The sequence below is a fragment of the Periophthalmus magnuspinnatus genome, chromosome 6, assembly GCF_009829125.3.
Source record: "Periophthalmus magnuspinnatus isolate fPerMag1 chromosome 6, fPerMag1.2.pri, whole genome shotgun sequence".
Lineage (NCBI taxonomy): Eukaryota > Metazoa > Chordata > Actinopteri > Gobiiformes > Gobiidae > Periophthalmus > Periophthalmus magnuspinnatus.
The window spans coordinates 12746390-12759452 of NC_047131.1; the positions used below are offsets into that span (position 1 = coordinate 12746390).

The 13063-nt window shown below is 41.9% G+C and overlaps 1 protein-coding gene across 1 annotated transcript in view; it reads right to left on the bottom strand.

Moving 5' to 3' along the window:
* Positions 1-13063, bottom strand: part of mctp2a (multiple C2 domains, transmembrane 2a) — an 83029-nt gene that overhangs the window by 55776 nt on the left and 14190 nt on the right. The window contains exons 5-9 of the mRNA XM_055222323.1: positions 12484-12626; positions 11720-11796; positions 11520-11634; positions 11400-11423; positions 545-718 (exon numbers count right to left, since the gene is read on the bottom strand). Of these exons, the coding sequence (XP_055078298.1) occupies positions 545-718; positions 11400-11423; positions 11520-11634; positions 11720-11796; positions 12484-12626 (533 nt within the window). The remainder of the gene's footprint in view (positions 1-544; positions 719-11399; positions 11424-11519; positions 11635-11719; positions 11797-12483; positions 12627-13063) is intronic.

Sequence of the window (13063 nt, forward strand, 5' to 3'; positions counted from 1 at the left end):
GGGGCCGAAGAGGAGCAGTCTGGTTCAGCGTAATGAGATGCCTCTGCCATGGCACGACTCGCCCAGGTGGAGGTGAGCGCCCGACGAGCACCTGCAGACACCCGGGCACTCTCAGAGCAGGGCAGAGAGCGAGGAAGAGTGCAGGTGTGAAAGCGAGAATAGGAGAAGGGAGACTACAGGCCAAAAGAGATAATAAATAAAGAGTTTCTATATATTTGCTTGTAGCCATATCTGCTGCCTCTTTCTACTTGTTAAGACTATGGGTTGATGGTAAGAACCGGATTGATAACTGCCTCTTGGAAAAGCTGCAGTTAGAAGGGCTTTTCCAAAAGCCAAACACACAGGGTCCACTTCATGATTTAACAATATACAAAGGCAAATGCATGTCAGTGATTATGTATATGTCTGACTACTCTTTAACACACGTTTAAGTTCATGTTTAAAACCACCCCAGTCAATGTCCAGTTTCAGTTACTACTAGTACTACTATTAGTACTACTACTAGTACTACTGCTGCTTCTACAGCTGTTGCCCAGAGACTCACATGGCTCTTGTACTTCTGCTCTCCCAGTCTAAAGCGCACATAGACATCTCCCACACCACTCTGAGGCAGGTCTTGTCCCTCCACCAGAGTGACCCCCAGGAGCCCTGTCCACATGCGGGTACGAGACTGAGTCTTGGTCCCCTCCAGAGACCTCTGTGTCTGTGCTGAATGGAGCTGTGGAAACAAGACAACAAAACATCACTAAAACACTCTGCATACATGTACTGTAATAGTTATCTTATTTTCTGATTTGTTATATTCACTGTTAAAAGTGTCCTATGTAACTTCTCTGGTGGAGAATCATTTGTGGTCAAACCTCCTTGTCAAAGTCTGATCTTGTCAGATCTCAGACGCTAAGCAGGGCTGGGCCTGGTTAGTACCAGGAGACTGCTGGGAATACCAGGTGCCACAGTGATGTACCGGTGTTTGTGTCCTCATTCAAGACACTTCATATTGCTTAGTATGAATGTGGTGTGTGACTGGTGGTCGGAGGGCCTGATGGTGCAGATTGGCAGCCTTGCTCCCGTCAAGGGCGGCTGTGGCGTGTGGAGTGACTGAATAATGCCTGATATTGTAAAGCCATCATGGACTAATCTCTATGTGTTTCAACATCTTTACAAATGTCTGTCCTGTTGAGAGACTGAGTTTTTCCTATTGCCTTTATGTGTGTGTTGTGTGTGCTTTCAGCATGTTCTCATTTCACTAATATATCTACATTTGTATTATACTGATTTTTAAACTCTTTGTCATGTGTATGGACTGAGGTTGTTGTCTTGCCATCAACCTACCAATGGGACTAAGGATGAAAATTTGCCAGCATGGCTAACTCTGGCACATTTACATGCTGTACAAACACATGATAATTAATGTGCACTGTCCTGTATTTAATGAATTAACATAAAGTGACTTTGAGCATCTGGAAGCACTGTATAAGACTAATACATTATAAACATTCAATTGCAGGTGTTTTATTGGGGGCTGGGGATCTGAGCTTTAATTTGGCTTGGTGGTGTCACAGACTTGCTTCCATGGAGATAAGTTTAATACCATACTGTGGAACAATATTGGCAAAACAACAACTTCTCCCAGTAGGTTGCAGACCCTCCCCCAGTGAAGTTACACAGCGCTCCTTTAAAATGAAAATTCAGCCTCATCACTTGGTTTGTGCATGGTTACAATTCATGGAGCCAAGCATGTGGTTGACTTGTTTTTGCTATAATTGGATGTATCTAATTTGTCAAGTAGATATAGTCTAGTGATCCAATAGCAGCGTCCCTAAATTAGATCTTGTCTCTGAGTTCTGATATGATTTTCAAAATTAAATATGGTGTGCTATTTAAAGGCGCTGTATCTGATTTTTACTGTCTTAAAACGTGAAAAACAGAACTAGTTAATTTTGAATGTTTGCAGTCACGGTAAGGCTAACAATAACTAGCATGCTGAGTGTACACTTACTGATTCTGATAATATAATGTTTTATAATTAGATGCAGACAGTACACAGTAGACCTATTTTGAGAATTTACTTTCCTGAATTTACCAGACATGTTCATTGTAAGGAAATAGGAAATATACACTTTTTTGTCCATCATGCCTCCATTATAAGCAACCAGGCCCCCCACTCCTCACACAGCACCCTTGACACCACCCACCCCACCTAATCAACCACCGACCCCCTCTCAGACAGTCCCACAACCCTTTGCGCCTATACCCAACGCGGAGATACAGGGCACTTGGCACGGTCCACCCAGAGACAGCAGGCTCCGGTGAGTAATGACGCTAACCACTCAGCAAATGATGCATACATGTGTTCCTATGTGAGCCCCGAGACTGGTTTACTGCGCTGGCAAGCCCCACCCTGATTGGATTTGGGCAGTAAAGTAGTAAATTAGAGGCTAAAGTGGAGATAAGAATGGCTGTGTTTACACGGTCATCAATCAGGTCGTGTAGCAGGAGATCTGGGACAAGGATACTACTTCAGGCAGATATGATTCACTTTGTGTGGCTTTAACGGCTTTCTGTCCCATCTAGAATAAAAAGTTTAAAGGTGATGCATTAGCCTAAGATGCTAACAGAGCATGTGCTAATATGGTGTGCTTCAAATCAATGTAATACGCTGGGAGAAAATTAAAAACATTAAAAATAATGAGTTCTTTAATATTAATCATATTTTTTCTTTCTACTATTAAAACTACTACTACTATTACTTATGATAAACAACGTTTAATATCCTAATATCCTAATACTACTTCTATTATCACTACTACCACTACTACTACTGCTACTAATACTACTAAGACTCCCTAGTAAACTACTTGGTCTTACTACTACTATTACTACTACGATTACTCATGATAAACAACTTTTAATATCCTAATATCCTAACACTATCTCTATTTCCACTTCCACCACCACGACCACTACTACTAGTACTACTACTACTACTCATGATTAACAACTTTTAATATCTTAATACTAGCCTACTACTATGACTATTGATACTACTACTACTAATATTACTTGATAAACTACTTACTACTTCTAATGCTAATACTATTACCAGTAATAAACAACTTGGATTATCGTAATGCTACTTCTTCTACTACTAAGACTACAAATACTATGTTGTGATAAACTATTTTTAATATACTACTACAACTATTACTGATATTGCTACTTGATAAACTGCTTATGTAGCTGCAAACATACTACAACTACGACTACTACTGCACTAAACTTAAAGCACAGATATCCTTAGGCATACAGACATGTGGCAGCCATTCTGTGCCAAAAGTCTGTCCAAAAAAACATCAATCACCTGACCACACATTTGTATTCAGACATGGTGTGTGAGGTGTCTTGCCCAACGACACAAGTAAGAGTATACACTTACACTTTAGCCCAGTTGACAAATGACTCCCAGAACCTCTACCTGCTTTATAAAAAAATTGCAGTTATAGTGGTGTAGTGAGTTAAGCATTTGTTTTGGTACCAGAAGAAAGCTGGATCGAATCTTTGGGCAACACATTTTACCTATTTCACTAGTTATGTTTAGTCACTATAATATGGTTAACTGCAACACAGAGAGGGCATCTGGCTTAAAAATCTGTCAAACTACCTCACTATGACATGTACTTTTGCATTTTAGCTGAATTAATTATCTATTTCGAGGCCAACTGAGTGTGAGGCACAGAGAGAGAAAGCCAACAGCCTTGAAATGTTCCATGTCCCGCGAGGCTCTGTGCTGATAGGCCAGGGCTCCCCAAACAAACACCCCACTGTAGTGAAACCTCGCCCGGGTAAGTCGCCTACCACCTCCCCTTTGATGGGTCCTTTCCTCCTCCTCTTTCACCACCAGGTCACAGCTCGTGTGGCACCTAATCCGAAGGGATCAAAGCCGGGCACAGGGACCCATCTTAACATGCAGAGGAACAGGGAAGGCCCTGTAAATATCGGCCACTTCAAAAGAGAAGCAGAGGGAGTGGAGTTGCTACATAGCCAAGGCAGCAGAGGTGGTAGAGTACTGTTCCACCAAAATATTACTCAAGCAGCATCAGCTCCCATTAGTCACCGCAGTTTTCAAACGCAGAAATCAGCAGACTTGTTTCTTTCATTCAGTCATATCAGATGAATATTGCGATCTAAAATATGCAAACTATAACATAATCCACGGGTGTTATAGATTATAACTATATAGTGGACACAAGCACAATAGGTCCTCTTCAAAAACCCACCTCTGTTAGTCCTCCCAGTGTTTATCTTGGCCACACTTCTATCCAAGCAGCCAACAATAATAGAATTCCACTTAACTTTAAAAGCCCCTGAAGAGACTGTATTTGTCTCCTAAAATGTCTGCACGATCGCTTCCATATGGCAGAACAGCATGGGGACCCGTGCATGAGTTTTGTCTTGGGTCCATTTGGCTGGCATCGCGGCCCTGTCCATCCGCACCTGTCCATCTGCACCTGTCAGTTTACATGCTAACATCTGGGTTATTGCCTTGTTATGCCTGGGAATGATCAGGCAGGACTTGGGCATCTCCTCTCTGGCACCAGCCCAGAGAATCAGCCCCCTCCCTTCAACTCACTACCCCCTGGTTTGGAAAACTGTCAGAGTTTAGTTAAGCGCTTGTCTCTGTGATGGTAATGTACACTCAAAAAATATAATAATACAACAAAAATGTTAACCCTTTTTAGGGAAACTGTATCTGAAATTAGGATTTTAAACTCAACTGGGTGCCCAGATAGGTGTTTAAATCAAATACAGCTTTTACTGATCACAATATCCCCTCCTTGAACCGCCTCCTTAACATGGTGGAGGGGTTTAAGCACTCAAATGATCCTGGGTATGTTGTCGGGGAGTTCATGCCCCTGGTAGGGTCACCCATGGCATACAGTCCTGGAGGACAGGTCAGATCAAGAGCGGTTCAAAAGCATTTCATGATGAGTACCACAGCAAGGCCAGTTACATCGCCACAACCAGCGTTACCGGGGCCCTACACTGGAGCCAGGACTGGTGTGCGCTCTCGACAGTGAGCGTCTGGTGGCCAGGCCTTTCTCCACGGGGCCCAGTTGGGCGCTGCCCGAAACAGAGACGTGGGTCCATCCGCCCATGGACCCACCACCTGCGGGAGGATCCATGAGGTGCTGGTGCAGAGAGATCTAGGTGGCAGTCGAAGCCAGGGGCATCGACAACTGGATCTCTGGGCATGAAGACTGACTCTAGGGACATGGAAGGGACATGTCACCTCGCTGGGGGGAAAGGAGCCTGAGCTTGTGCGGGAGGTTGAACGTTACCAACTAGATATAGCCGGCCTCACCTACACGCATTGCTTGGTTTCTGGAACCCAACTCCTTGAGAGGGGCTGGACTCTCCATTTCTCTGGCATTGCCCACGAGGAGAGGCAGCGAGCTGGTGCGGGCTTGTTATTGCCCCACAACTCAGCCACCACGTGTTGGAGTTCGCCCCGGTGAAAGAGAGGGTCACATCCTGCTCCTTCGGGTCGGGGACAGGTCTCTCACTGTTGTGTCAGCCTATGGGCCAAACCGCAGTGCAGGGTACCGAGCATTCTTGGAGTCCCTGGGAGGGGCACTAGACAGTGCACTGACCAGGACTCCGTTGTTCTACTGGGAGACTTCAATGCCCACATGGGCAACAACAGTGACCCCTGGAGGGGTGTGATCAGAAAGAATGGCCTCAAAACACCACTCGAGTTCAGATCAGACCCCAGTGATGTTTTGTTATTGCACTTCTGTGCTAGCCACAGTTTGACCGAGCACCATGTTCGAGCACAAAGGTGTCCATCAGTGCACATGGCACCAAGAGACCCTAGCTCAGAGGTCAATGATCAACTTTGTTGTCGTGTCACCCGACCTCCAACCACGTGTCTTGGACACTCGGCCGTGAAGAGAGGGGTAGAGCTATCGACCAATCACCACCTAGCCGGACAGACCTAGCAGGCCCAAGCGTACTGTGAGAGTCTGTTGGGAACGTCTGGCAGAGCCCTCTGTCAGAGGGGTCTTCAACTCTCACATCCAGGAGAGCTTCTCCCAGATCCTGGGGGAGGCTGTGGAGATGGATTCCGAGTGGGCCATGGATTCCAAGTGAGCCATGTTCTCCATGTTCTCTCTATTGTTGATGCCGCCGTTAATAGCTGTGGTCGTAAGGTCTGCAGCGCTGGTCACGGCAGCAACCTGCGAACCCGGTGGTGGACACGGGAAGTAAGGGATGCCGTGAGGCTGAAGAAGGGAGTCCTATCGAGCCTTGTTGACTTGTGCGACTCCTGAGGCAGCTGATGAGTACCGGTGGACCAAGAATGCCACAGCTCGTACTGTCGTAGAAGCAAAAACTCGGGGTTGGGAGGAGTTTGGGCCATGGAGGCCCTGCAGGAGGACTATCAGAGACCTCAAAGAGATTCTGGCAAACGGTCCAACACCTCAGGAGGGGAAAGCAATGCTTCACCAACACAGGTCGGCAGAGAACTGCTGACCTCGAGTGGGGATGTTGTCCGATGGTGGAAGGAATACTTTGAGGTTCTCCTCAATCCCACCATCACGTCTTCCAAGGAGGGAGCAGAAACTGGGAACCCGGAGGCGGGAAGTCCTTGCTTAGATTTCCTTGTTTTCTGTTGATTAATTAGCTTGTCGGTTATTGACCAATGTCTGTTTCATTGTTGATTTTCTAACTTTCTGTTGGCTAAATCAGTTATCATGTTCAGCCCTAAGAGGCAACTGCTGTTGTGATTTGCAGCTTTACAAAAATACATTTAATTGAGTTGAATTGAATGAATTAAGAGTCAGGTCTGATTATAAACACCTGGCTACAGGGGCAGAGTTTGAAGTGTGGATATCTGTAAGAACAATCACCCTGTTCCTTAAACCTCCAAACTCCACTTGCCCTCCCCCTTGACTCGTCCCTTTAGTCTTCCAGCCACTTCCCGAGGTCTCATTTATAAAACAGTGCGTGGAACTCTAAATAAAAGAGCACATAGTAACAAAACCCAAACTTCACATACGTAGAAAAATATTCAGCAGAAAAAGAACAATGCAATCTGACTTCTGAATGAGACGGACCTCCGAAACATGAGTCCATAAGGGGCGGGTTTGATTGACATATGGGGGCAAAGAGGGAGGGGCTCAAGGAGAGACGGTGCAGCAGAGGACACAGACGCATGGAACTTAATGGAAACATGAACTCTGCTTCTCTTACATGATGTGCGCACTGTACATGAGTTTAGGTGTTTAGTTCCACTTTAAATATGATATGTCACCTCCTTCCATTTGATTATTATATGCTTATCCAAAGCAAATCACTGTAAATAGATCAGCACTATTTAACTTTTCAGATGGAGGTCCCACCAAATTCTTGTCTTACAAAGTAACTGTTTTGTCTGGAATATTCCACAGTGGCATTAAGCATATCAATCTTCATGTTTTGGGGGTTTTTTTTAGCTAGAGTTTTTCTTTTACTGTTATGCCATTGCTAAAAGCTCACAAGTCAATTTCACATAATATACAAGGACTCGTAGGACCTTTAAATAATGGCATTTAAATATGGTCAACATGTCATTTTTGTGAGTGTAGAAAATTATCTTCTGGAACTAAAGAGAAGTGGGAGAGGGGGAGAGCTGTTAAACTCCCAGAAAGGGAAAAAAAGTGTTGTTAAAAAAAAAAAAAAAAAGTCAGAAAATAGCTGGGTTGCATTGTCAACACAACACTACAACAGAACATGGCGAACTCCCTGTGTAGTAGCTTTAACCATCTGCAGAGGATAACCTAGAATGTGCGTATTAAAAACCGCTCGCGTTTTTGGTGCTTTTGTCAGCTCATTTGAGACGCCGCGATCCGACAGAGCCATGACAGCTGCAGAGGGTCCATAGGCGTGAAAGCTAAACCCACGCCTGCCCATCCCGAACAGCTAACCGCCGATTTCACTCTGAATCTCATTACGCTGCCAGTATATCCAAAAGAACGCAATGAAATACAAGTTTGTTTACCCCTAACAAAACCAAAGAGTGATGTGTTATAGACCCTTTAAAGGCACTGTACCTAATTTTTACTGCCTTAATACGTGACAAAACAGAATTAGTTCATTTTAAGTGGTTTACAGGGGTTATTCTTCGCTTATCTTATGCACTCTGAGTATCCTAATTATTCACAACAATGAGTTTATGAGGGCTCTTTGGAACTTCGCAGAGGCCAGAGCGGAGTCGTCATGTTAAAGCTAACCACTAGCATGCTAATCACACAGGGAAATTGCGATTAGCCTTGGAAAGTCCCAAAATATGAAAACTCAAGGGGAGTTTGGTAAATGAAAACCACTCAGACATAAGTGATGTGTTTTTAAAGTGGGACTAAACACCTACACTCCTCCCACAACCACATTTCAAATAGAGCTGCTGAACTGGACAGTACCTGGAGGACTAAAGGGGAGAGTGAGGGGGGAAGGAGGAGAGGCGGGGTCTGGGTGTATTAGGAACAGTGTGATCGGTCCACAAGTCGATCACTGGTTGTAATTAGGGCAGTCCTGTGTAATGTCACATAGTACTTAAAATTCCTGAGTCCAATGAAGGCAGCATACACTTAGATTTAGGCGCGTTTGGGCAAAAAGCTTAAAATATACCGATAGTTTGCTTTAACCTTCTAAGACCCGAGCTCTTGCATGACATGCTTTATTCATTTCTCTTTGTTATTTGGGCTGATTGAAACCTGATGAGTGTAAAAACAAATTACTATCTTTTTACATTATGTAGTTTCTGAGGAAAGTGATGTAAAACAATTGTCCTCATATGTGGACGTTTTAATCATTTTGATAAAACATTTGAATAATGATTTGCAAAAACTATTTAAGTGCCTGAACACAGGAACATTTGTCCTGAATGTAAAAACAAAATGAGAAACAACAATTGTGCCTCTTGCAACAATGTGTCTCATGTGAAGTGCTGCTGACAGGAGCAGGAACACATGTGCCTTTACAAAAAAAATATTCTGAACATTCTAAACTCTTAAAAAGATTCTAAATTGAACATTTTTGCATTGTTGCTGTTCTTGTATGATGTTCTTCTTCTAAGAATTTGTATGGTGGCCTATACAATCTAAAATGTGTTGTCCACATATGAGGATGCCAGGTTCAAAGAGGTTAAAATTGCCCCCAAAAAATGACTAGGAACAGTAGACAATGCTATTACAACACCATATACACAGTTCAGTAGCAGGAAAAACAAAACTTGATGGTGTTTAGTTCCACTTTAAAGGCCCTCTACCCATTTTTCCATGTATACAAAATTTGATTTGCCCTAGTAAAGATATATTGTATAAGCAGCTCATGAGGTCAAAATAAGCCCTCTGTGTACTGTCTGCATCTACTTATAAAACATTTTATTGTTCGAGAATCAGAAAGTGAATAATTAGAATGCTGGGAATGCATAAGGTAAGTGAGGAATAACTTTTACCATGGCAAACGGTTTGTTTAAAGCAAACTAGTTCTGTTTTTCACATTTTGAAGACAGTAAAAATCAGGTACAGCTAGTTTAATAGGAGATTATGACTGACACTTCATTTCATTCTAATGACACAGCATTTTAAAATGTCTATAGCTATAACAGCAGTGTTCCCATGACAACTGATTTGTTTATGATTTTGTCTTTGATCAGAGCGTAATATCTGGTGCAGTAAATGATAGACCGGAGTGTATGGGATGTGGATTATGTTGTGTGTGCTGACAAAAGGAGGAGGGACCGTACAAAAGGACAGCACAGCCCAGCCTTTGTTGTGTTATTAGACAGTCAGACACTGCCCCTTAGTGCCAAGAGTGAAAACTGCCACGTACATGAAAGCTGTTCGTCTTTGAGTAGTTTGAAAAGTTTAAATAGATTTTTTTTTTCTTTTTTAAGCAAAACAGTCAAACTACGGAAAGATGTTAAAGGTGAATTAGCTTTTCTAGTCAAGAGAAGTTTGAGAAAATATTCCAGAGTATTGCTTTAAACTAAAATCTCAGTGACAAGGTGTTTCCTCCAGGTCAATGTATAGGTTAGATCTACAATACAAGCATCTATAATGGAATAAATGCAAGATTGATAGGTTTAATACCCAAAGGCAAAAGCGATAACATCTCCATGGAGACGTATGGCCGAACACCAAAACCCCAATCAGTAAAGTTACATAGTGCATCTTTGGAAATACACAAAACTATAAAATAAGGTACATATCAATAGTATTATCTTATTCCACTGCAAATCTGAAGCAAAGTAGAAATCCATTCCTAACTTCATCAAATCTAAACAAGTTTAAACTACGAAAATCAAAACATATTCTGTTTTCTAGTTGTCCAACTCATGAACTAAGAGCTCATGCATGAAAAAAAAAAAAAGAAGGTCTGGCTATACCTCATTTTGAACCATGAGTCAGTAACATGTAACAGTAACAGTAACATGAGTCAGTTACTTAAAGCCCCGCCCACTTAGTCCTGTCTGCTGCTGTGATTTTGCATCATGACATAGAAACTACTGTCTGGGATTGGGTCAGGCACTTGGTTTCCCATGATTCTTAGCAATAATGTGCCTGATTGGAGAAAAACGGTGACCCTTGTAGCTTCCATAGGAATTTAAACCTGAGAATGTGCTATGTAAATTGAATAGATTATATTTAACAGTCTCATTTGTTTGTATGTAGCAGCTTTTACCATATGACACATAGGCAAGAGCATTTATCTTGAATAAACGAAATACAAATCAGGCCCTTTAATTATTATTTTTCATCTTTATGTGTGTTTTTTTGGTAAAATTAACAGCCACCAACCATGTTCTTGTCTGTTTAATCAGTGGTGGAAGAAGTACTCCATTTTGTTACTTAAGTAAAAGAACAGATAGAGGAGCAAAAAAATATAACATAACATGAAAAAAAATACTGTTTTTATTTGTATATTTTTGTTACAAATATGCTAAAAATAAACCCCTCAGACTTGTCAGCAGGTCTCAAATAATAATAAAAAATATTTACTTTTTGGAGTAGAAAGTACAGATACCTTCTCTCAAATGTAGTGAAGTAAAAGTAAACTGTTCTCACTGTAAAATGTATTTAAGTAAAGTACAAATACCTAACCTTACTTTGTTACATTCCACCACTGTGTTTAATTATGATTATTACCCTTTTAAATCTGTGGGATTATTCCGTTTTAGCATTAGCATCAACTTTTATGCCACTACAATATTTACATTATTTTCATTGTGTCACTAAGTTTTCACTCTAACTTTGGACACAAATGAAAACCCAATATTAAATTTTAAAAAGCGAAACTTGCGAGACTAATGCGCAAAAAGCACTGGTTTAAGACAACTATTATTAACAGAAAATGATTACCTTGTTCTTCTTTTGTGGCCAGCGCTGTTAAAAAGCAGAAATGACAAAAATAAATCATCACAAAATCCAGCGTGAAAGTATAAAATCAAAATTACACGTGTGTCTTAAAGGGCCACTTACCGGACTCCTTTTGATGGTGGCGTCTCGGAACATTAAACACACGTCTACGATGATCACGCCCATATCGTCTTCTTTGCTTTTGGGATCGTCCAGAGGTAGCTCGATCTCGTAGTTTCTGACAAGAGAGGAGCCCAAATATGCAAATGAAACTAGTTTGATTTGTAATAATAGGAAATAACAGTAGATAGTGCGCCGCCAACCTGTATAATTCCAGGTTTTTCAAGTCAATAGAACAAGAGCCCATGAAGTCGTCCGTAGTGCGGTTTTTGTCATACACCTGGATAAAGAATTCAAAAATGAAATTATTAAAGTGTAGAGCTAATGGCACTTGGGAGGAAATTTTATTCAAATTTCTAGTTGGTTTGTTGGCAGGTGTGTGTTAGAATAAAGCTAACTCAAGTTGTGCCACATAAAACAGTGTGAATGCAGTTTATGAGCATAAGATCCAGTGGTCACTTTTTAGAATTCTTGCTGCATTTAATTCTATTCTAAAACGTAAATATGCATTATTTACATATTTCTTATTAATAAGTTAATTTATCCATGTAGATTTTATATTTTGCTGTGTTCAAATTATTTTTTGTTTGTTTATTGTCGTAATGTACATATTGCTTCGATAGTTGAGGGATTGTCGACCTGGAGCTCCACCAGGCACTCCCTGTCCTTCAGAGTACCTACCTCACACCTCTACCAGGTGCTCCCTGTTCTTCAGAGTACCTACCCAGCCTCTATTAGGAGCTCCCTGCCCTTCAGAGTACCTGCCGGACCACCATGTGCTCGCTGTCCTTCAGAGTAACTACCCAGACCTCTATCAGTTGCTCCCTGTACTTTAGCGTACCTACCTGGACCTTTATCAGGCACTCCATGTCTTTCAGAGTACCTATCCGGACCTCTACCTGGTGCTCCCTGTCTCAGAGTACCTACCCGGACCTCTACCTGGTGCTCCCTGTCTCAGAGTACCTACCCGGACCTCCACCTGGTGCTCCCTGTCCCTCAGAGGGTGTGAAAAGGACTCGTTCCAGCGTGGGTTCAGGTTCTTGTAAACCACTTTACTTTTGTAGAACTGCTTTCCTTCAAGTTTGAACTTCACATAAGGATCACTTGTACCTAAGACAATAACACGACATCAAAATATGATCAACATACATTAGTTATAATATGAGGACTTCAAAAACTAATCATGAATTGTATACTGTACTTCTGAGCAATGTAGTTATAGGGCTGGATTTTTTAATCTATTCTAAGATATGGAATTAGTTGTGTTTATAAGCCACAGATTTGATCTCTTAATAAAAATTTGTTGAAACCCCTCAGAAAAATCATGAAAGAACTATGTTCTGTAGCCGCATGTGCTCTGGGGCTGAATAACCACCACTGACGACCACCATACATCATATAATTGAATAGTGCCCAAAAGGAGTATGCTCTGGTCAGAACAGGGATCCATCTACCAACCTTCTGCTTCAAAGACAACTGCTCTACTACCTAAGCCACTGTTACCTCTACTGTAAGAAATCCTCTTTTTGCAGTGCAGGCAAAATGTT